This window comes from Lathamus discolor, chromosome 3 (assembly GCF_037157495.1).
Source record: "Lathamus discolor isolate bLatDis1 chromosome 3, bLatDis1.hap1, whole genome shotgun sequence".
In the NCBI taxonomy this organism is placed as follows: Eukaryota; Metazoa; Chordata; class Aves; order Psittaciformes; family Psittacidae; genus Lathamus; species Lathamus discolor.
In genome coordinates this window covers 33,079,938-33,105,587 of record NC_088886.1, presented here as the reverse complement: position 1 = coordinate 33,105,587, position 25,650 = coordinate 33,079,938, and the positions used below count along the sequence as shown (strand labels likewise).

The following is a 25,650-nucleotide window of genomic DNA, read 5'->3' as shown; positions in this document are numbered from 1 at the left end:
ACTTTAACTCAGAATACTAAGCTATATGTTTCTTGAATATGTCCTCTTTGTTCTTGTTGTAATTCAGACTTACCTTCAATTGTTGATGCCTCTAAATCAAAATGTACTGTAGCATAAACAATTTAAGCTCTAAAAGTTATGCACAAACCCTGGCCTAGTCTAAAAGAACAAGGCTTCTTAACTTTTTTTCCTCTAAAGCAGCTGATCTGTTTATTTAGATTGTGATGTGTCATGGTGCTCTCTAAGGCTGCTCTGTTCATGATCAAGAAGTATTATGTTTACTTTGTGAGAAATTGTTGCTTAAGAAATTAGTACAGACTAGCAGTATTAAGAACTACTCAGAGTTCAGCCTAATTGTATTGTATTATAGATTCTGTGTAACTATAGAGTTATAGGTATCAAAAGCAACTACAGGCTGAGATAGACAATTGAGAATTGAGGTAGTCTTCAGGATAATGGGCCTCTCTGGTTCATTTAATGCAATAGCCCCATCTTCATACATCTCAGCAGGGCTGAGGCATGTCCATAAGTGAGATTAGGGCACCATCAAATAGAGGCTGAAGATAAAACCATAGGCTAAGCAACTGTGCTTCTCCCAAGGCTGTGGTCACAATTGGCTGAAAACAGTGTCGTATCTAGCTGCTTTTTGTGATTTAATTCTCAAAGGACTAACATCAAGGTGTAAAATTATCCTGGAATGCTGCTGAAAGCATATATATTACTGGTATACAGAGTTTTAAATATAGATTTACCTTAGCACAGATCTTAAATGCGTTTGCAGTGTGAGTGATAACTAAAGGAACAAATACGTTTTTAATTTAAGATGCTTCTACACTGAATTCAATGCTGGCTGATGTGGAAAGGCTGTGTCAAGAGTTGCGGAACTCCTTAATAGATAGATATGTAGACAAAGCAGCGGAAAGAAGGGATGCTTCCTTTAACTTTTATCCCCAGAAATCAAGTGAGGGTTCCTCTGGTAACCTAAACTAAACACATCTTGGATTTTCTTCTGAAAAGAAATCATAAACTTATTTTAGCATGTAGACATTGGTGGATTCAGCATGCCGAATGCCACAGCATGTTGAGTATGTGTGAAATAGCATGTTGTGATAAATTCATAGGAATTGTACACCATGCAAAATTATACCTCCAGGCAGACGCAAATGACCAAACTCTGGCATTTCTCAAACTTGACAGCGTATTTCAGTGGAGATTTAGAAAAAAAAAAAGGTTAACGGACACCAAACTTATTACCACTCCACTCTTTGCCTATAGCTATAAGAACACTAAATCTTCTAATATTACATCTTGTGGCAAATTAAGGTTTCCTTGTTTAGGTCCTAGAAACCAGGAGTAAACAAATCTTATGAGAAGCAGCTGAGGGAACCGGGGTTGTTTAGCCTGGAGAAAAGGAGATTCAGAAGAGACCTCTTCATTGTCTACAGCTGCCTGAAAGGTGGCTGTAATGAGGTGAGTTTCAGTCTGTTCTCCCAGGTAAAAAGAAATAGGACAAAAGGAAATGGTTTCAAGTTGTGCCAGAGGAGGTTTAGGTTGGATATTAGGAAAAAAAATCTTTCCCTAAAAAGGTCAGATACTGGACCAGGCTGCCCGGGAAACTGGTGGAGTCACCATCCCTGGAGGGATTTAAAAGATGTATAGATGTGGCACTTAGGGACATGGTTTAGTGGTGGGCTTGGCAGTGCTGAGTTAATGGTTGGACTTGATGATCTTAAAGGTCTTTTCCAACTGACACAATTCTATGATTATACACGGGGTTGCTGCAGCTTAATGGCTTCAGCAAATGTCCCCCTTTGCCTTGCCAGGAGCAGAATCAGGATTGGTAATGCATGAATAGCTTGATTGCCTTCTGACAGGGTCCAGAGCATCAGTGTGCCTCGGCATGTGTATGCGGGTATATAAATGTGCTTTCATAAACATGTTCCCATCTTGGGTTGCAGTAGTGGTTGCCATGGCAACATCACTCTGTGTACTTGAGCTTTAACATTTGAGAGTTCACCCAGAAAATAAATCTGGTGTGATTATGAAGTACACTTGCTTGTTTTCTGAATTCTTTGGATACAGATCGTTGAAAAAAGCAGAAAATTGTATTACTGCCTTATTCTTGTTTTCTGCTATAAACCATGCACAAATCATTAAAGCTGCCACCTATCAAAATATAGTAAAATTCCAATAAAGCTAAATTTTGAATGTTGCCATCTTCAGATCTATAATGCCTTCCAGTATCTGAAGGGGGGTTATAGGGATGCTGGGGATGGACTATTCATTAGAGACAGTAGTGGTAGGACAAGGGGTAACAGGTTAAAGCTTAAATGGGGGAAGTTTAGATTGGATATAAGGAAGAAATTCTTTCCTGTTAGGGTGGTGAGACACTGGAATGGGTTGCCCAGGGAGGTTGTGAGTGCTCCATCCCTGGCGGTGTTCAAGGCCAGGTTGGACAGAGCCTTGGGTGGGATGGTTTAGTGTGAGGTGTCCCTGCCTATGGCAGGGGGGTTGGAACTAGATGATCTTAAGGTCCTTTCCAACCCTGACTATTCTATTATTTTATGATTCTATAATGTATTATTTTAAAGGCTTCATATTATTGTTGAATTTGATTAAACTTGTCCACTAAGGAAGAAATGAAGGAAAAAAAATTCTAGAAATTGTACTCTGAAATAATGATTTATTTTTTTTCCTTTATAAGTAATGACCTATTTTTTAACACCAAGTTAGAAGAATGCTGGATGGTAACAACAGAAACATTTTGTTCATGTGTATCAGTATTTTATATATATCATTTGAAGTCATGTTTTATCCAAAAAAATTACTTGTCATGAGACATTAGGTCTTTGTATGTCATGTGTATTTCTGATTTCCATGTGAAATCTTAGTAAGATTTGTCTTCTGTAACCACGTAAAGTTGTCAAATTGATCCTAAGCTCTGCAGGTGAGCTTAGGTCATCTGATCTCTGCCTCACCACCCTCCATTCTGGTCTCATCAACAGAAGTCCTAGAAACAGGTTTTTGTGAGTACTTGACATCACCAGCTGGATGCTTAGGTCTTCTGCGGGAAAAGAAATTGGGCTCAGGTCAGTCACACATGCAGGATTTACAGAGGAAGGCTTTGTCTGTAAATCTGTTATTTTTAAAAACAGATTTGAAATATTGTCTCTTTTTAAATTGCCTTATTTCATGTATAGTCATTTATATATATGAGTTTATTCTGCTTGCAAGTGACATGCCCTTAAGTGTCTAAGTCGCTTATGAGCTGTTTTCCTTTTAGAAGAGATGTGAGTGTGACTTACTAGGCTTATTGTCTGCAATCTGTATTTTACTGAGACTCATTCTTAGGTCCTGAGCGTGTGTGATGCTTGCAGGTCTGCTGCATGCTGTGTCCTTTTGTCAGGGGGCAGATTCTCTCAGGGAATAGACTGAAATTACAGGGCTAACTCTTGTCCATCTCTTATCTTCTTTGGCATAGACTAAGGGTAGATAATCTTGCATCCCAGTTGTTCTGGATTCATCAGGGTTTTTTTGACTTGACGTTTTATTTCACTTTATTTTATTTTATTAATACATGGGTTGAAATCTCATAGCATCTTTTAATGTTGGTTTGCACCTTTTCAAGTATAGTAGGCTCCCATTAGCTCAGTTTCTTAGAGTGTAGTAACTTGCAAGTGTACAGCTTTCAAATTTTTAAAGTTAAAATGACTTAATTTTCTAACACTAATGTAAGTGTGAGTGACTGCAGCAATTAACAAGGAAATAGAGAAAAAAAAAAAGAAAAATATCAGTGAAATGTGCTAAAACCAAAGGACTGGCAATGTAAAAATTTCCAAGGCATTAATGAGTCATATAAAATTAACTTTCTTAAGAACTGCTAGGGCCTGTTACCGCAGCTATCACTGTCAGCATTTTCAAGTTAAACACCATTTACAGTAATTTTATATCACATCAAATTCAACTGTAAGCTGAAATGCAAATGCCCCAATAGTAGTTTTCTTCTTGGAAAGGCTTTGTGGTTTATTTATTTCAGAGGCAATGATAATGTCTGGGAATTTTAATGCAAAATGTATTATTGATGAAACTGTGAATTTGTTAAAAAAATATGCAGGCAGGCAAACTGTATCTTACTAGGTTAACGTACAGGCAATTGGTATGAGGAAAAATGGGAAAAGGGAAATGTGTTTGAAGAATAGTTTTGGGTGGGTTGATTGCTCTGTAAGAAGAGATGGTTGCTGCTAACCATCCCAAATCCCATTGAGCATGAGGGGGCAGAGGAGATCCAGGGATGGCTGCAGTTCAAACCAAACTATGGCAGGAACTGGATAAAACACATGGCTAAAATTTCTTCCTTTGAATGAAATGTATTCTTATTTCTTGCAATTGCATCCCTTCTGAATTCATTTTGTTTGTTATAATTGCCTGTCTCCAAGTCCCTGAAATCCAGCATTTGTTTTCTGATCCTTGGTGTAAGGTGGGCTTTCCCCACCCATTGGCTGTTGTGACTCCCCAAGGAAGAGATGCCAGAACCTAATGGTAGTTCCAGCAGCAGGAAGGTAGGAGCAACAGCCTTGGGGACAGGGGTGGGGAAGGATGAGGTTGCTCTGAAGGAGCAGGACCCAGTGGGAAATGGGGATGGACAGGCAGAGGTGTGGGAAGGGGTGATTGAGGCAGGAACAAATATGTAGAACATAATTTCTTTCATTAGACCTAGTTTGGAACAGTGACTAAACAGACATACAGAGCACATCCCTCCTAGCACTCATATTTCTGTTTCTCCATCCCCTTTTGTGCTTTTAGAAACACTGCAATCCTATCTAATGCCCTTCCCAAGGAAGAACAGCAGGATCTGTGCTGAGCACAAAGATGAGTGATTAATTCATTGTGTAAGGAACCAGTGTGTGTGCAGGGCTTCTCCCTTCTTGTTTGAGACTATTGTTCTGATATTTGAAAAGGAGTGTGGTAAAGAGTGAGCAGCTAGAAAACAGCTGTAAACCACCCAAACTGGAGGGAAATGCTCTTTCTGAAAATGGAAGCAAAGCAAAAGCAGCAGCCCAGCATGTACCACAGGAAATGCACAGGCTCAGTAAGAGCTATTAGTACCAATCTGATTATGCTGCAGTTTTAATAAACCTCCTGATTATGCTAAGCGTATATCACGGATGCTGTTAGCTACTCTAAGTTCAGTAAATATTTCTGAGTTTTGTTTCAGGCAGATAGGTATTTGCAAACTAAACATATCTGAGGATGGAGAAGATCAATGTTAGTAGTACATGCCCAGCCCACAGAGACCAGCTGAGTCTGCCTTATCTTTGTGATAGTTGTCTGTTGGATGAGAAGGAGCTTCCTATCAATTCTTCTTTCTCCGAGTCCTGGAACTTCAAAGGTTCTGAAAAATCAGCAGGCAAATACATACATGTGTACCTATGCACACCTGGATGGGCCAGGCTGCTCAAGCAGCTGACACATTTGATCACTGTTTCAACAGGCAAGTTCAGTCTTGCTTACAACTGGGCATCATTGTGCGTAAGTCATATCAGTCAGGGTGCATTATAGACCCTGTTCTTGTCACATAGTCATCCTTTGTGTTATTATTAATAGTGTCCTGGTCCACACCACTGTTAACTATATAATAAAATTGGTGAGAGATTTTGAAGAACTTAAATATTCTGTGTCACTCATGTATGCCAGAAAGTGACCAATAGTGTTGCATGAAAAGACAACTTGGGCTCAATTTAGCTGTGTTCTACACACCACTTTTTTTTTAAGTCTGACTTCTCTGTTGTCTTCTGCTACAGCACTGCACACTCTTTCATACTGTGTTCGTCTTAAGTCAGCTACTGAAATGTGATCAAGTAGGAGCTTTGTCATTTGTTTCTATATGGTGGTTGTGAATGATGACAAGGAACTTAATTTCCCTACTGTAACTGATCTGGTTGCCAAGCCCATATCCCAAATGTGAGGGATAAGCCATTAATGCAGAAAATTAAGGAACTGATGATGGAAGGTATCACATTATTTCTTGAATTACAGTGTAGTGTAATGTTGCTGTTGACAAGGACATTGTAATCTCTTCTGCAAACAGCTTTTGTCAGGGATTTATAACTGAAGAAATTTGTCTAGGCCTGAAACTTGGCATCATCTCATTTAAGTAAGTACTAAATGGTTGTCGGATACACTTTAAAGACTTGTATGTGCAGTGGGTGTTGATTTCTATGATAACTACAGCTATTTGCCCTTCAAACAGGTGACATTATATTTGCTTTGGGGGTTTGCCTAGATACAGGAAGATTTCAAAGACTAAGCAAAAGCACTCTTTATAGAAGATACTGAGAAGAAAATAAAAATTAAGCAACCTTTAAAATTGAGATTAATGAACAACCCTGGATTTCTGATTTTATGATTATATAAAGAGGCCACAATGTCTGCAGTAATTCCTGGGTAAAATTTGCCTTTTCGGTAGCGCACACTAAATGGCCCAAGAAGGTATTCGCTGTGGGTAACATGTTAACACTTGCTGCTTTTCTTGCTGTGAATGAGCCTGCTAATTGTCTCAGCTATTTATGAACTGGATTTAACAACTACAGCACCAGTCACAAAGAATTTATTATAATATATTCATATTGGTCTTTCCTTCGTTTCATGGTTCATATAAGCTGACCTTCCTGTTGTGGAGGTATTGGAGAGTGGCAGTGGTAACAGATGCAGTGCCTTTCACATAGTCCTTATTATATAGTTTTCAAAGGCTTCATTGATGAAGCATTCAAGCAGGAAAGGTACAATAAAAAAAAGTTTGTGTGTTTTTTTTGTTTTGTTTTGTTTTGTTTTTTTTTGTAACAAGATGTACCTATCAGGGTGTAGCTGCGTAGATGCATTATTTTTAAGATCAAAGAACTGGTAGATAGTTTTGAAATGCACTCATTAAGGCAAAAACAGTCTGATAAAGCTGACTCTCCTGATTTCTTGTGTACAGTTAATTAAAAGGATATTTAGCATTGATTTGGTAACTTTCTATAGACATTCTCCCCACAGATATGTGGGAGTGTAGAAATGCATATCAACTTTATTGGTCATCAGCATGGCTCTGTCCAGTATTCCAGAGTTTATGATACTCTTTGCTGTCCCTATAGAATGGCTTTAAAGCTCACTTAGTGCTCATACAGACTTCTGGCATTTTGCAGTTGCTTTTTTATCTTAATAATAAAACAGGTATTTAACAACAATTAAATGCTGAAACAGCTTGCTGGCAGATGGGATGGATTTTCTATCTCCTGAAACTTTAAAAAGTGTCTTTCAAAAATATGTTCATTTTATGGTCTGTGCCACAGAGAAGACCAAACTGGACTGTTATAGTGGGTTTTGTTTGGTTTTTTTTCTCCTCAACTTCATATAGTTTATCCATACTTCAGTCCTCTGGTTTTTATTATTCTCTATGTAGTGTTTTCCTTATCCTTCTAATTCCTGCCTAAAATTAAATTTAATACAGGATCTGTAAGTCACACCTACTTCTTTAATTAGCCAATTACTAAATGAAACTGGTAGTATAGATTACATGGCACAAATGATTTGTGCATTGCAAACAAGAATACCCCTTTGTAAAATCGCTATTGGCATGGCTAAATACAATGCAGGCCCTAATATCAGATACTTTGTAGTAAGTGGTAAGTTTTGCTATGTCCTTACACTCAAATAATGAACTTGGCAATATGAGCAGAAAAGTGAACAAATTCACTGGGACTACTCTTGCATTCTTTAACATGTGTTGATGAGAAGATCCTGTACTCCAAAGACTGGTGTCAAGTATAAAACTGAATTGAATACTATTTTTTTTATTTTAGTTTATATAGCTGGGGGAGGGGAGGTTTGATTGTGTTGGTTTTGGCTTTCTGTTTTATTTTTAATTTTTGTTTTGTTTTCCTCCCAGAGTGGGATAACTGATTTGGGTGCTTTATATGAAACTTGGATTGTTGAGATGCTAAACTGTGGAATGTGATTACTACTCATCTGTGTTAACCATTGAAAAAAAACATAGGATTTTTTTGTGTATTTTATGTATAGATCTAAGTAACCTTTATCAATACATTGTATTGAACAATAGCATACAATTTTAAAATGTCATAAATATATAGAAAAGCTTACTGCCACAGATATGCAATGGTCAACATTTATAAGCTCAGCAAAATTGATATTTACCATGCAATTGCATGTGATAAACTGCCTTAATTCCTGTTGTATGGATAATATTGTTAAATTACTATAGGAACTCTAGAGTCAAAATTACGTATTTTTGTAATACGGTAATGGTTGGTTTAGCTTTTAAAGGACAAAACACTTGCCTTTAATTTCTGATGAACAGTATGCAATGGAGTTGGAAAAATGAGGTTGTTGGGCACCTGTTGTGACACAAAACTGTGGGGGCAGAGGTGAACCTGCTGGATACAATCATAGAATCAAAAAATCGTAGGATACCAGGTTGGAAGGGACCTCAAGGATCATCTGGCCCAACCTTTCTTGGAAAAAAGTACCATCTAGTCAAGGTGGCCCAACTCCCTGTACAGCTGAATCATAAGTGTCCAACACTGGGGAGTCCACCACTTCACTGGGGAGTTTATTCCAATGGCTCATCTCGTGGTGAAGAATTTTCCTCTTTTGTCCAGTCGGAATCTCCCCAGGAGTACCTTGTACCCATTACCCCATATCTTCTCCTTGACTCGTATAATAAGGTAATCTTCATCTTCTTTGTAGCCATCCTTTAAATACTGGAATGTGAAATTGTAGCACTGCAAGTTCAGAGAGACCTTCACAAGCCTGAAGGTTAGGCTAACAATGTCCCTAAACTTCAGCCAGAATGGCTTTGGATGCATAAATAATTTGTTGACTCAACTGCAATTTAAAGACTAACTTTTTTTTTTATCATTATTTAAATAATGGAGATTTTTACACTGATTTTAAACTCTGTTGCTTCCACTGCATGTTGAAAAATTTGGACAGCAGGCAGAGAACTGATTTGTAAAGTGTATACAATAGCTGCACTTAAAACATATACTTCATTTATGGGCTCTCTTGACTGTTTCTAGGCTACCTGCCAAGATATATAGGCAAGGGATATTAAATAGCTGTTCAAGGACCAAGTTGGTATTGTACAGATCTGGACAGTCTTTCAGTGGACAATAGGCTGTTTCATTATATCAGTGATTTCTAACAGTTTGGTCTCTTCAGAGAGCTTCAAAAGCTAAATTCTTTGCCATTAGAGGAGGTTCATCTATTATGTGGCCTCAGTACTGTTTTCTGGAGGTAAGTCTTAGAGACAGAAAAAGCCTTAAAATGTAAAAATGGAGGGATAATGTAGTGTTGTATGTGTCAGTCCAATATCCATCACTGTGAGAGGTTTAATATCTTTATCTTAATTTACTCTAATTGATGAGTGAATCTCATGTTTGAAAAGCCCTAAATTGCAGATGCTTTATGTGTTGGAATAGCTATTGTCAAAATATGGAGGAAAATGGCGCCCTATTGTTGCAGTCTGTTAGAAATGATTTGTTGAAAATTGACTTTGAATGTTTGTACTGGAGGTCAGAGTTCCCTTTAGGGAGCTCATACTTCCATAGAAATATCTAGAAGTACCACAGATATGCCTTGCTATTAAGGGAATGATTTTGATATAAATACTTACCTGACAGTGCTTTTGATTCATTAAAATGGGAAAAATAAGTGGAGCAAAACAGCTGGGACAATTTCTAAGTAAATTCATCAGTCATTCAGGAAATATGCATTTAAAATACCTATAAATAATAGAATGCTCCATCTAAATGAAAGCCTTTTATTGATGTGTAAGTACAGTGTCACCCTGAAATTTCTTTTTTAACTTACTATTTCCTTGTGTTTAGAATCAGATCAGGCAAGTTCTATTAATTCTACTTTTTAAACTTTATTTTAACAGCATTATTTTGTATGGTGTGTGAAATGAAGTTGATAGACACAGTTGTTAAGCTTTAAAATTACTTTAAGGTCATAAATAATTGTTTTGGAAACTGTGCCTCCACTTGATTTCTTTTTTCCTTTATTTTTTTATTATTATTATCTTGGGAACTGACAATATAATAACTTCTGTGCTTTGCCTTTGGCAATTATAAATTCTCTTTATTCATATTCTTACAATATATTATATTCCCTTAAATATCATATTTTCTCTCAGACAATGTTCATGGGACTTCTGATCCTACAAAAGAAGGCAGGACAATGGAAATGGGGAAAGCGAAATACTAAGAACCCTGTTTATGCTTTGTATTGTGTACGTTTAGTTCTCCCAGGTTTACAAAGAATAGATTGTTCATACAGAAGAAAACAAATATTTTTAAATTTTGTTTTAATAGATAAAAAGATGGCCTATCGCAAAGTAAATGCAGACCAGAGAACACAGGGGCACTCTCCGTACCTTGACAACGATGAGCTCCAAGCTACAGCGCTGGAACTGGAATGGGACATGGAAAAAGAGCTGGAGGAGCCTGGCTTTGACCATTTCCGACTGGATGGTGCGGTCCAGCATCACCTGGGAAACTCGCAGAGCCCTGACCTTGATCTTGAGCCCATCCAGCCTTCATCTTCTCCAAAAGGAAGATTCCAGCGGCTTCAGGAAGACCCCGACTATATCTCGCACTATATGAGACAGGCACCAAAGAGTAACCGCTGCAGTTTTTTTCAGATACTGAAAGTATTTTGCACTGCTTTGATTTTATTTATTTTTGGAGTTGTGATAGGATATTATGCACGCAAGAAATGTCCTTCTCCCTCATCATCTCAAGAACCAAATAACGCTCATATATACCATGAAATTCTCAAGGAAATCAAAGCTGAACATATTCAGCAGATTTACAGGTACGTACCTTGACATGTTTTTGTCTAAATGCAATCAGGTGCCAATGTTAAGACTTCTTGTGATTTGCTTTATGTGAAATCTTATTTACAAACTTTGACTCTTTCTTCATGTTCAGTATTCTCATGATGCTTGAGAAGCTCATGTATACATCTGTGAAACTTGAGTAATTTTTAGCAATATGAACTAGTGTTATTTTAGTTTTTGCTGTAATAATGTTCTATTGCTAAGTTTATTAATAGTAGGTTTAATGTACAAGAGTTGAAAAACATAGATAATTCAATATGAATAGAGATACAGGCAATAGACCAGCTGTCCTAGATCCTGTCAATTGGCAGATAACATTGTTGAAAAGCAAGATTTTAGGTGGTGTTTTGTAATATTTGTTGCTTTAAGAAAGTCCCATTTAATCTCTGGCGAATAAGTGAATCCTGTATTTTGTTTTTCAGTCCATATGGTAAAGTAAACCTTTAGTCTGCATGGCTTTAGGATGGAAAATTTGACCTCTGAACTCTGAAGGACTGGATTTTTTTTTGGTCTGTTTTTTCTTTGTGTGGGTGGGGTTTCTTTGGTTGGTGTGGTTTTTTTGGTTTTGTTTTTTTTTTTTTTTTTTTTTTTTCACTACCTGTTTCACAAGTATAAAATATTGTAAAATATTTACTGACTGGGTTGGATTTTTTTTTTATTTTCTTTTTTTTTTTTTTTTTAATCTCCATGTGGAACCTTCTCACTGCTTTAAAAGTTTATATAACATGTTCATATGAGAGTATAATCACTTTTCTGTAGCAGTGAAAATGTGGAGAAAACTAGGTTTTCCTGCCAACTTTGAAAGTTATTTCTGTGTGAGAGGAGAGATGAGCTTATTTCTGGCTTCTGGAGCTGCAAGTTCCTTTTTCACAATAAAGGAAACGCATTGTAGATTTTTTATTTTTTTTTTTTTTTTTTGATCAGTACTAGTTCAGGAGGAGCAGAAATTACTTACCTGAGGTTAGAAATCTTGTCATGGACATCCAAAGAGTCGTTCTTGAGTGGATCAGAAGTAACCATAGAAGCCTTCTAAGAGTATATCTTTTATTATATTTGCTAAACCAAACCTAAAAACCTAAAGCAGTTAGCACCATATTTTGAGCCAACACTGTTACTGTTTCAAGGAGAAAAAAAAACCAGATACGAAGGATTTCATGTCATTTTTCATATGCTGAACTGACTCTATACCAATCTAATCATTTTCATAATGAGAAAGGGTATAGGTGATGAAAAGTGTTGATTCTGAATGGTAAGAAATTGACCGTTTTGTCTTCTCAGAGAGTAAATTGAAATGAATTCTGTCATTAGACTTAGTCATGAACAAAGCATTGGCATAAGCTAAGCCCTACTGACTGGGTATTACACAAATTACAGCAAATTGCAGAGAAGCCTGTCAGTCTCAGGGTAATGCTCCAATACATTGTGTCTGGGGACTGAGAATTTCTTGCCATTTTATTATTTCAAAGGCTGCTTTGAAAACATCCCTTTTCAAATTCTTCGTCACTTTTCAAACTATTGCAACTAGTTGTTGGGATATTAGAATCTGGACTTTAGATAAAATGAGTTATATAAATACTTTGGAACCTAAAAAAACTTACATAGCTGCTATACATTAATTAGCATAATTCTTGGCATTTGGTAGTTTTTCCCCTCTGTAATAGAATGATTTCAGCAAATTTAGTCAAGCATTAATGCAGTTACCTATCAGTTCTGTATATATACAATCAATGCTTTTAGTATACCACATTACTCACAAGATTTTTCTTGACCCAGTATTTTGATCTGAGACAGGTTTTATCACAGAATCACAGAATCCCAAGGGTTGGAAGGGACCTAAAAAGATCATCTAGTCCAACCCCCCTGCAAGAGCAGGGTAACCTACAGTACATCACACAGGAACTATCCTGTGTTAAGTTGCTTTCTCTCAACATCTGTTTGGCAAGTCAGAGTTACTGCAATGAAACTTGCATATATGTCGTCCCACAAATATAGAACATGCAACATATGTTGTTTGGGGGGGCGGGGTGGGGGGGAGGGGAAGGCCAAACCTGACAAAATCAATACATTTTATTGTAAAACTTCTTTCAATATAATATGCTTTGAGTTACTGGGAATAAGTGGCAGATTCTTAGCTTGCAGTTTCTAAGTGTTACTGAGAATGACATTAATTTGATTTTCTTAGCTTACTACTTAGATCAGACTCAATAATGGCAAGGGATTTTGCTAACAGTCCTGATAAAGGACTTAGGAGAGAAAAGAATGTGCAAAAGACACACAGTCATATCACCCAAGCTGACATCACCTTAATGTGCTTGGAGGTATGGAGTAGGAACTCCCTATTGGATGAAATCTGGTGTAGTCAGATGAAGCTTTGAGGACTGGAACCCTCTGGGCAAGAGGTTGTGAAAGTGCATCAGGGGACTTATGATGATTTTGTTGTGTTTTGGACTGTATTCTGTTTGAGCCAAATAAAGCTTCTCTACCAAGTTGCATTAGAAATGTAGGATCATATAGGATAACAGCAGTTTGTCTGCATGGGTTGCTGCAGTGGGATATGCAGTTGTTCCTGTCCAGCTTCTTTGTTGGACTCTCTTGGTAAGAGCTCATGCACTGCTCTTCTGTCAGTCCCATACTGGCTGGCTGCATCACCTAGGTGTGTGTTAAGCGTTTTTCCCTGCAGACATACTAGAAATTGCTAGGTAAGAAAAGTCACTGTGTTGACTTTTATTCCTTCAGCTTTGCACCTTGCTTTCTGTGAAATGCCACTGCTGCAGAAATTGAGTGCAATTTAGCATGGTTGTAATTACTGGCTTTGGCCAAGTTGCTTAATTGATGATGCCGAGATTTTTCTTATTTCGTATCTTGCTAAGATTTTCTATTTTAGAATAGTAAGCATTTAATTTTTGTTTAAACTGAACTTTGGTGAATATTTTCAGTTAAAGCTTGCATTGAATATTATTAACAAAATCTAAAGGGCCAAGGCAATGAAAGCACTAAAAGTAGCAGAAATGCAGTCCCGTCAAAGACCTCTCAGATCGTAATAACTACTGCTGTCCAATTTGACATCTTTTTCTTAAAGAAAATATATTGTGTTGCATGTTTAATAGTGCTGAGCATTTCAATAGGGAAAATATGAAAAATGGTATTTGTATTTTATACAGAATTATTTCAAGTTTGTTACTCTAACACCGGATAAAAATGAAACAATCCTAATTTGTTTGGAAAATGTGGGGCTATCGTAATTTTTTAGGAAGTTTTAATTTTGGGTGTTGACTTCTGTAAATTAAACCAATAAACAAAGATTCATGTTGAATAGTAAGAGTAAAGAATCATAGAATCATAGAATAGTTAGGGTTGGAAAGGACCTCAAGATCATCTAGTTCCAACCCCCCTGTCATGGACAGGGACATCTCACACTAAACCATCCCACCCAAGGCTTCATCCAACCTGGCCTTGAACACCGCCAGGGATGGAGCACTCACAACCTCCCTGGGCAACCCATTCCAGTGCCTCACCACCCTAACAGGAAAGAATTTCTTCCTTATATCCAATCTAAACTTCCCCTGTTTAAGTTTTAACCCGTTAGCCCTTGTCCTGTCACTACAGTCCCTGACGAAGAGTCCATCCCCAGCATCCCTGTAGGCCTCCTTCAGATACTGGAAGGCTGCTATTAGGTCCCCATGCAGCCTTCTCTTCTCCAGGCTGAACAGCCCCAACTTCCTCAGCCTGTCTTCATACGGGAGGTGCTCTAGTCACTGATCATCCTCGTGGCCCTCCTCTGGACTTGTTCCAGCAGTTCCATGTCCTTTTTATGTTGAGGACACCAGAACTGCACACAATACTCCAGGTGAGGTCTCACGAGAGCAGAGTAGAGGGGCAGGATCACCTCCTTCGACCTGTTGGTCATGCTCCGTTTGATGCAGCCCAGGATACGGTTGGCTTTCTGGGCTGCGAGCGCACAGTGCCGGCTCATGTTCATTTTCTCATCGACCAGCACCCCCAAGTCCTTCTCTGCAGGGCCGCTCTGAATCTCTTCTTTGCCCAGTCTGTAGCTGTGCCTGGGATTGCTCCGACCCAGGTGTAGGACCTTGCACTTGTCGTGGTTGAACTTCATAAGGTTGGCATCAGCCCACCTTACAAGCGTGTCAAGGTCCCTCTGGATGGCATCCCTTCCGTCCAGCATATCAACCGGACCACACAGCTTGGTGTCATCGGCAAACTTGCTGAGGGCGCACTCAATCCCACTGTCCATGTCAGCGACGAAGATGCTAAACAAGACCAGTCCCAACACCGATCCCTGAGGGACACCACTTGTTACTGGTCTCCAGCCGGACATCGAGCCATTGACCACAGCTCTTTGTGTGCGGCCATCCAGCCAGTTCTTTATTCACTGAGTGGTCCATCCATCAAATCGATGTCTCTCCAATTTAGAGAGAAGGATGTCGTGTGGGACAGTGTCAAATGCTTTGCACAAGTCCAGGTAGATGACATCAACTGCTTTACCCTTATCTATCAATTCTGTAGCCCCAGAAAAAGACAAAATGATCATTGTGTTGATGTTGGTGATAACTCTAGCTATACCTTATTTGTCAGATTAGTTAATTCTCACAAGCATGATTTTTAAAATTCTTATAGCGTTATTCTGCTTTACTCTGTAATTCCTTTCAACAATCGTATATCTTGGCTACTATCAGATTCACAGTCCTCTTGCATATTTTTTTTTCTAGGATTAAGACTTAGGAGTGGGGGTGGCACAGATGGAGTCTTTGCTTTGCTCTTCATCACACTTATAGGACAGCTCCTACATTTCAATGCTGCTTTTCATCTTGTGTATTCTCACTCAAATGCTTTCTTTACTATCGTTTCCCCCACCCCCTCGAGCAATAGGGAGGTTTAAATCCCTTTGTAATACGTCTAGTTGTAACTAACTGTCCTTTGGAGGCATATCTGTTCCTCATTCCAGCTGGTAATATCACCTGCAGAATCTCCCAAATCCATCTCTGGCAAGAACTGATTTGTTACTAGTGCCTGGTGCCATCCATAACTTAATTCTTCAAAGGGCTTTGAGAGGCAGCAGCAGCTCTCCTACATGGTCAAGGCCAAAGAAACAAAAGTGCCTATGCAGTGAGAAAAGGAGTTTACTTTTCTTTTTTTCTGAAAGTGAAGGAAGAAACTTCCACACTCAAGTGTTTCTTATCCCTGATCAGTTATAATTGATACTGTTGAAACTGTGGAGCTTCAAACCTTTATATCAGGTAAAGCCTGTGAAACATAGACCTGATGAGTAAAGATTGCCTAGAAGTTCTTGGAAGATTTCAGTTCTAGAGATATGGACTGAATTAAATTTACAGGCTGCTGCTCAGCAAAATTGCTCTTGCTGTCCTAGGAATGAGAAATCATGACAGGAGCAGAGTCTCTGCTTCCAAAGGAAGAGTATGAGGAAAGAAAGGAGAGCTCTGGTCACTGCTTCCCTTAGGAAAGACCCATTTTGTCCCTACTCCTGTTAACAGCTACAGTTAATTAGTAGCTGCTTACTGACATCTGCATGGCTGATGGTAGCAGTCTTGCCCGAGACCACTACTCACTGTATCTGTGATCTGAGCAATTGTCTTGGTGTGCCCTGTACGCAAGCAAATTCTGTTTTTTCTCTTTTTTTTCATGACAGCAGTTGAAGAACGCATTGCAAAAAACAAATCTTAGTGGGAACTTATCCTGTTTGCTCCTGTATATCAGTCTTACATATTTATTGCATTGCCATAAAAATTACAAGTGTTGAATATAATTAGAATGAGTCTTTATTTCTGCCTACTACATCTTTAGAAATGGATGTTGGCACATGCCTGGGTAACTGGGAGCTAAGGAAGCATTTTGTTTCATTTCCACACTGTGTAATCAGTTGGGATTCTCTTTATTCATGTGATAGTTTGGATGTGTATTTATAAGTACAAAGTCCCTTTTGAAAGGAGATAAGAGTAATATCAAACAAGTGAAAGTTCCCACTTATGCTCCTGCCTGCCCAGGGAAGAATGGCTCCGAGAACATGGGGATGTGTCTTTTGTGGAAAAAAGATGCCCCACATGACCCGAGTGGTATCTGTGGAACACTGGCTTGATAAATTTAGGCTACAGATAGCCACTTCTATCAAATACTTTTTTTTTTCCCTAAGCAAAAAATAGGTTATATCTGTACTTCAGAGATCTTAATAGAAAGTCTCGTCTCTTTTGTAGTTCCATTCGATTTTCGTTTGGTTTTTTTTTTTTTTTTTTTAATTTTTCTTTATTATTTCCCCTACCTCCTATCCTCTCCCCCATCCCCCCCACCCCCCACCATAGACATAGTTCTTTCATTTGTTTCTGTAGAGGAAAGAATGAAGCATTATGTTCATATAATGTTTGGCAAGGAGATGTACGTTTATTCCTGTTAAGGTCAGTTACAGCATATGCTCATATGCTGATAAAATTCCCCTTCCTTTTTGAGTAAATGTCATAGCTTATGGTTATTTTAACATTCAAAGGACATATTTCATGTTTCAAGTCCACCATATGGCTCACTGAAAAGAGTTTTTCCTCTTGGTTGATAATTTTTTTAATAGTAACCATAAAAATATATTTACTGTCAGATGTTTGGTTTGGGAAGTCATTCACAGTGAAATCTGATGTTTTGTTTGTTTGTTTTTGGCGTTTGTTTTTTTATTATTTTGTTTTTTCTAACTGTCATTTGTAAATGAAGTACACAGTGTTACCTTAAAATATTTTTTTCTAAGCAATACACCAGAGTCATGTAGTCAGAGCCCACGAGTATGGCTTCTGTCTTACTGCTCCTTTCTTGAAACCAGCATACAGTCTGTGCTAGGGAGAATAAAAAGAAAATCACAGTTGGGTGAACTTAACAGTTCAGAAACTCTTTAAAGACAAAAGAAGTCTTTTAGTTGTCTTGGGATGTAAGAAAATAAACGAGTGTTTGCCAAACCTCTGAGACTTTCTCTCAAGAGAAGCAGGAAGATTCATCTCATGTGCTGTTGTGGCTGGACATCATGCGTCATTTGTGTGAAAAGTGAGAATGAGCGTTCTGAGTATTTTCTCCGAAATATATCATTCCAGGAAGTGGATTTTGTGGACTAGAAAAGTGTATAATAAGCTAATTGGCAATTTTTGAGGACGATTCCCCTGCCTCCCATAAATCTGCCTTTTTTGTGGTACAGTGTCTGTTTCAATGCAGCATTCACAAGCTCAGCCTGGAAATTTGAGGGGGGAAGATGGGCAACAGCTCAGTACTGCTGAGAGGTTACAAGAAACAGAGGTCTTGGGAGCGGACTCACGGTCCTGCTCTGCATTAGGTGGAACAGGACCTGACACCAGAACTTCTCCCATTGCAGTGCTTTCCTACACATCTGTGTGTTGGTATGGCACCTCATATTTCCTAAGAAAGAGTAACTGTAGTTTTTGATAGGCTGTAAAGTATGAATAAATTTTGCTCTGATGACTTATTTTCAGATTGCATAAACTTACTTATTTTTAAAATTGAAGTTTATCTTGCTGAAATTGCCTTAAACTCGTAGCAGAAGTTTGGTTAGGATTTAGTTAGAGAACCAATTTCCATGGCCATTAGCCATCTACTTCTTTACCACGACTGCTGAAATCTGTGGGGCAATTTACTCCTAATTAGAACAGGAAATTCTGAATGGGGACAAGTACTCCTTTTCCTGATACCTGATGAACTGAGCTGTGCTAGCATGGGGTGAGGAGTCTAGCACACCTCCTTCCTGCCTGCTTGGGGAAATGAAGGGACTGATGATACCTTGAGTCTTCCTATTTGTCTGGGCTGCCCCCAGAACATCTTGTTCTCCCCTTTGAATGTAGATGTTGCTGTTTGGAAAGCTTAGATTTTCAGGGGTTGTTTCTGTTTCAGTATGACAAACAAGCAAATGGTCGAATGTGTATGGATTTTAAAAATACATACATTTTAAGAAACTTATGTTGAGTATTAAGCCCTGTACTTGACTTTACTTGAAAAAGAGAAATGCTTGACATTCCTGAGCATTTCTGACACTAATGCTGGCTAAAAGGCAGTAGTTAGAGGCAAAAAACTTATTTGTGTTGCCATCCATCAGGTTTATAGATGTAACCAAACCATACTTCTTCTAACAGAAAGAATGCAAAAGAAAAAAACTACAGTGCCTGCTGCGATGACATCCAGCTTTTGATTTTAAGACCATTGCTTCCAATGGGGAAATATCAGAGGATGAAGAAATTGGACCAAGTTGTCCTTCACTGTCCAGTCCTTGCAGCTCAGTACAAGGAGAATCAGCAATTTTGCCTAGTGGTCCCAGGGACATACTTATAAAGATCCTGAGAAACAAACCTTTCAGAACAAAACCCCTTAACAATTTTATTAGTGGTGGTAGGTACATGGGCTATCTACTAATTGCTTAAACAACTGCAAGAGTTTGCTCCTGCTGAGTTAACTGTATTGGCTCCCAAGTTCGTAGCAATACAGTATAGTATGCTCAGAGGTGGATGTTATCTCTGAGGAGATGGTGGTGCAGGGCATTGCAAAGACTTCTCTTGTAAAATTTCTCAAGCACCAGACACTCTCAAATTCCTGTTTAGGATGCATCTCTCATCAGCAGAGTGTAAAACTGAGGTCTATTGGTACTCTTGAGATACGGCGTTTGAGTGGAGTGCTGCAATTCCATCTTATGCACTGCAACAATTAGCAATTAGTTTTCTGCCTGTACACATAAATCAAATTAACAAAGCCTCAAGGGAAAGAATTTTCTCTACCCTCTTTGATGGTGTTTTGACATACAGTTCCCTACAGTCAGCACCTATGACAGCTATTTACTAGAAGCCTGCTAATAAGTCAGACTGTTACCAAATACCCTGGGAGCATCAGGACCGCAATTCGTAGTGCAGTATTAAGTTCCTGTTCATGCAGCATTTGTAACTGAAGGCTACTAAGGAGCATTGCTAGAAATCGATCAGGGATAATGAAATTGATATTGTCTGAATAATAATCCATTTTAATAATAGTTTTCTACAGTAGTCTTGCATTAAGGGGCTTCTGTTCTCATTTTAGTTCTCTTTGAAAGCTGATGAGTTTCTGAAGTAGCAGATGCTACACTGAAGCAAATAAGAAAAGTTGGGGCTTTTCCCAGTAATACTGGAACTTGTGGAGTCTTAAACTTTTCAAAATTAAACAAGCTGACAGTGTTTGAATTTTTTGAGAACCCTCTATGGAAATTAAATAATGTAGGAGGTTTCTATGTTTCTCATTTTTTTCTCAGTCTCAATAGTGGGTAATCTTTAAACATTGGAGAAGTCTCATCCTTCTTATAAGTTGATGTTTCCCTTGGACAAGCAATTGACACAGATTTAAATATATATGATTTCCTGACGAATTAATTGCTGTCCAAGTTAAAATATGCATAAAATACACTTACCTTATGAGTATTTTTTCAAGGGTGAAAAGGTGGTAATATTCCAGTTTGATAAAATTTTCTCTATCCATTTATTTTGCTTTTAATGAAATAGAAAAGTTGAGAAGTGAATTGAAATGTTTCTATGAAAACGAAGTGTTCAAATGGCTCAGAAATAAAAATATATGGAAATCTTGTTTCTTGGAAACATCAAGATTTTCATTCCCAACTGGGGATTTTTGTGTGTGTTTTGACGTTTCCTTCCAAAGCCATGTCTGGTCCTCAGCTATCTTAATGTCTTTATTAAAGTTGGCTACTAAACAGAATAAAGAAGATAACTTTTACAGAAGTGAGCAGATGACATTTGAGGGGTTTGTTCATTTTACCTTTTCTAATGTGTGTCAAACTTTGTTAGACAGTAGTTTAATTAAGTGGGTTATGTGAGACTTAAGGAAAAAGGTCTCAATTGCTGCAGGGGTTAGGACCCCATCAAAGATTGACTTCTCTCCAGCAAATTTTAGAAAGCTCTTCAGAGTGGAGTTTGTATGAATTGTAGTATTTTTTTCTGAGATCTGGGACTATAGGAAGGAAATAATTTGGGATGGCTTTCATGGGGGTGGCTGAAGACTGATCTATAACACAGAATTGACCAAATGACCAAAGTTTTGAAGCATTCTGCCTAGACTCAACTAGCCAATATTTGTGTTATGCTCAAGTGGCAATAATTCATTTTGCTTCTACTCAAGTGGCAAACTGGAACCTGTAGACTGGAGGAACCCAGGACTTCTACAAAACATAAAGAGAGAGACAGCCAGAAGAAAGTTTAATAGTTAAAAATGGGTAAGGAGACCGTGAAGATGTCAGTACGCCTTTGATAGAAATTGTTTTCTCTGTTCCATCAGGGCAGATGTGATTTAGCAGACAGCTTACATATTTACAGTTATGATTGTGGCTGAGGCAGGAACGTGTTCCCAGTGGTTCTGGAATCTGTTTCCTACAAAGACTACGTGAGCCGAGGCTGATGCAGTGCAGGTTGAGAGCATTTAATTATTTAAATAGCTGGCTGAGTGCTATTTGTGAACAAAAGGTGGTAGCTCTGAGAAGTTGCCTGTTTCATGGCCATTTGTTAGTAATAGTTATTGAATGTTTTACTTTTAATAAATGCCAGCCTAGGTGATAGTCCCTGTCATGTGCATTATTAAATAAATAGACAAGCTTCGAAAAAGGCCATGCGGTCATGAATAATGCTTCTGTTCCCTGTCAACTATTTAGGGAGCAAAGCAAGAAACTGAATTATTCATGATATCCTTAGTGCAAGGCAAATGGAACCTGCTGCTGTGTTGCTGGCAGCACAAATACTGACTTAAAAAATACCAATGGTTTTCTACTGTGATATCATGCTTGTTTTTCTTTGTTAATATGTCTAGAAACTATTAAAGAAAATTAAACTCTGTGATGAAAAATAGTTAAGTTTACATAGTTCCTAGCACAGACCCTGTGGGGGATTTAATTTCTAAATTACCTAGCCTATATGCTAAAAAGATAGATGAAACATTGTGTTTTGAAAGTTAATACAGCTATTCCTTTTGTTCACATTGAAAACTTTTTTTAATTTGAAATGTTTTGTAAATACAGTTTCCTATAGACAGAATACATATTTATTCAGCTGTTCGTTTATATATGGGGTTTTGTGCATATGTGAATACATAGATGTGATTTTGCATAGTAGCTGAAGTTCTGTCATTTACAGTACCCTTATCAAAACTGTCATATGTTCTAGTGCTCAGTACTGCTTCTTCCTGTGTTTGTGGCTGAAGCCTGATTGCCATCTAATCCCAGGACCAAAAGTATTTCCTGTATTCATAGATCCTTTGAAACTGTAAGAACTCAAAAAAAACCCGATGACTTTTAAGTGCCCAGAGATACTAAGGACACAGTTCTACGCTGAAGGATGGGTGTTAGCTCTTAATATAGTTACTTGTTACTTATGAGAGACAAATATCTGTTGGAGGGCTTATTCATGTTGAAATAAGTATAATGTAGAATAAAAAAATAAGTTAATTGATCATAGTGGAGAAATGTTTCTGCATGAAAATAGATACCTGGGCTTCTTAGTCAGAGGAGGGTTGAGTGTGTGGTGGTGTAGGAGATAGGGCGGGGAGGAAATTAAGAAGAGCCAATGGCTGAAAGATCAAACATTAAGTTAACAAAAAAGCTATACACTGCACAGATAAGGTGATGGGTGGAACAGACTTCTTAATGGCTTTATTTTGTTGGGTGTTCTATAGCCAAACTATCATTTTACTGTTCAACAGGATGCAAAATCTATGTATGTGGCTTAGAAAAGGCAAGGTGATTTAGTGGTTTCTCTCTTTTTCTTTTTTTTTTTTTTTTTTTTTTCCCAATCTCTGTGCTTCATAAGCCTTTTCAAAGATTTTATTGAAGCATACTGAAATCAGCAGGATTTATTTCATGTACAGAAAAGATCTTGGAATGCAGGTTTAAAAAACGTTAGTAGTTTGGATGTTGAATGAGTTCCTCGGGAGATAGCACTGATCTTTTTCCTGATGGTAAGTGCAAGGACAGTATGAAGGAAAGATAATTCTGAATTTTTGACCACATTTTAAAATTACAACTGGTAGCTCTGAACTGCGAGTTGATATACAGCTTGCTGCGTTTTGGTGTCTGTAGCTTCTAGTACCTGGAGCAGGAGACAACAGCCAGAGGAACACGAGAGGTGATTTCTACGTGTGTCTTGCAGCAATTGTAAAAAAAACTCGGAACTAGATGAATTTACCATTCTAGGATTCTATTGTTATTGAGTTGTTTCAGCTCGGGTGACTGAGAGGGTTTGATACTCTCTTTTGATTAATAAACCAAACTAGAATAGAGGATTTCGGCTCTGGTGGTTACAGGAGCCAAGGTGGAACCAGGCATCACTGCGAGGCTGCTAGAAGGCACTCAGAACTGTTTATAGCACTGCAAGGCAGTTGGGCATTATCTGGGATTTGCAGCTCTCCACTAGCAAAATATTGGTTTTTTTTTCCCCAACACTGTTAAAACTAGAATGATTTGGTATTATTTTAGAAATGCAAAGCTAAACAAATTAAATCCTACTTTAGTCTTACGGATTTGGAAATTGGGTTTACATGCTTTTGTCTCATCCTGGCTGGATGAATCTAACTCTCTTTTTACAGTTCTGTCAGTGCTGCTGCTGTAGAACTTGTGTACCAATTGCAGTGGCAGCAGTGATCAGTGGGTCCCTGGGGAAGAGCAAGGCTTGTGGAGGTGAGGGCTCACTTTCATCTCTCTCATTTTCTCCCGATTTAGTATGTCTTGAAGTTAAAAAAGTTTTGCTGTTCAGGAAGCAGTGAAGCGTATCAGGAGGAGTCATAACCATGGTTAAATGCTGGTAGCGTAGCATGCTTGAATCATAGACTCATACCATACCAGGTTGGAAAGGTCCTGGGACAAGGATCATCTGGTCCAGCCTTTATAGGCAAAGCATGACCAGCTCCCTGTCCATCTGAATTTTAAGTGTCCAACGTTGGGGAATTCACCATTTCCATCGGGAGATAATTCCGATGACTGATTGTTCTCTTTGTGAAAAATTTTGCTCTTGTGTCCAGTCAGAATCTCCCCAGGAGTCACTTATATCCATTACCCCTCGTCTTTTCCAAGTGACTACTTGGAGTCTCCACTGTCTTTGTAGCCACCCTTTAAATACTGGAACATGGTGTTCAGGTCTCCCCTGAGACATCTTTTCTCTAGGCTGAAAAAACCCAGTTCTCTCAGCCTTTCTTCACATAGCAGCTTCCCAGCCCTTGAATCATCTTTATGGCCTTTCTCTGTACACACTCCAGCCTGTCCACATCTTTTTTTGTGTAGTGGGTACCAAATCCGAACAGGTGTAGTCTCACAAGCGCTGATTGGATTCCTTCCCCTTATTTAACATAATTAAGATGGATAATAAAAATCAAATTATCCTATACCAAATTAAAGCTTTAAGTAAGTGAGAAACTCTTTAGGGACATTCCTGAAAATAATAGAAAACAGAATTATCTAAAGATGAGTCTTAAGTATTTGTTAGGTGCTGTTGTGCCGTTCATGAAGAGAGATTTTGGGATGAGAATAGTGATATTCCACCAGTAATTCAAGATCTGTTCCCTAAAAGGAGAAATTGTTACTTTTTCTAGAATGAGGGAAAAATAATTTCACACAGTAAAGGATGGTAATAATTGCTGTAAGGGTTACTGTAGTTGTACACAGTTTCCTAATTTCTTAGGCCAGACTATGATACAGCATGTAAATAGTGTCTCATAAAACCAGTAAAAAGATAACTTCAAGGAAAAAGTTACCTTAGCAAGAATGGCAGGGCAGCTATTCCAGAAGCAGCAAAAGCATATCATGGTACTGACTATTTGTAATCCCTTAACTAGATGATGTTATAGTAATGGAAAACTACTGTTTTTTTCTAGATTCACCTCCAGCTAGAGGATGTATCTTTATACTTTTTATATTGCAAACAATGTATGAGCTTCTTTTTCAATTGGAAATGCTATAAAACTTTGCCAAAAAGCTCTTATTTTTCCTTGCCCCACCAGTATTTTAATTCATGGAAACATTAGAATGTATTCAAGATTTGTGTATTATTGTTATAGCTAAGAGGGAGATAATCGATCTCTGTTAGCATATTTTTGAGACAGTATTTAAACTGCCCTGGGAATATTTGAGAATACATACTAAAATCAAATTATTTTTACTTACAGTATTATGTGAGCACTGACTTTGAGAGAGACTGTATTCTGATAGGTATGGAAAAATAAAGTGAGTATTTGCTTACAGGTGATCATATGCCTCTGATTGTATGTAATGGAGGAAAGTTCTCTGAAGAAGACCTTATTTGTTCTTGAAGGCAATGCAACAAAATTTTCAGTTGCTTTTCCCTGTTTACCAGAAGAGTTTCAGACCTACTGGAATATTTATCTTGCCAGCCTTGAACGCATGGAAATGTTAAAGTACAAAAGTACAGCTTCACAAAATAGTTATCTCTTGAGGTGAAATTTGAATTTTCAGAGGAGGCATAAGTATTTAGGGAAAATGAAGGTTGGGTGAAGTCAAGAAAGACTCCTTGATGGTATTCTACTTGCATTCCTTTCCGAATGGATGTACCATGATCATGTTTTGATTTCATCAGAATAATTACCTTTATCTGGTTTGACAAAAAAAAAAAAAAATAGCTGAACAAAAGACAGGCGTGAATTGCTGCAGGACCATTATTATGGACTGGGAGTCAGAAAAGAAGTGTGAGTTCATGCTATTTGGACAC

At 38.0% G+C, this 25,650-nt stretch overlaps 1 protein-coding gene across 16 annotated transcripts in view; it reads left to right on the top strand.

Annotated features, from left to right (window-relative positions):
- Positions 1 to 25,650, top strand: part of NAALADL2 (N-acetylated alpha-linked acidic dipeptidase like 2) — a 672,041-nt gene that overhangs the window by 205,090 nt on the left and 441,301 nt on the right. For all 16 annotated transcript variants that reach the window (XR_010611523.1, XM_065674560.1, XM_065674551.1 and 13 more), the window contains one exon: positions 10,377 to 10,878. Coding sequence is in view for 15 of the 16 variants with exons in the window: in XM_065674560.1 (XP_065530632.1) it covers positions 10,377 to 10,878 (502 nt within the window). In the remaining variant the exon portion in view is untranslated. The remainder of the gene's footprint in view (positions 1 to 10,376; positions 10,879 to 25,650) is intronic.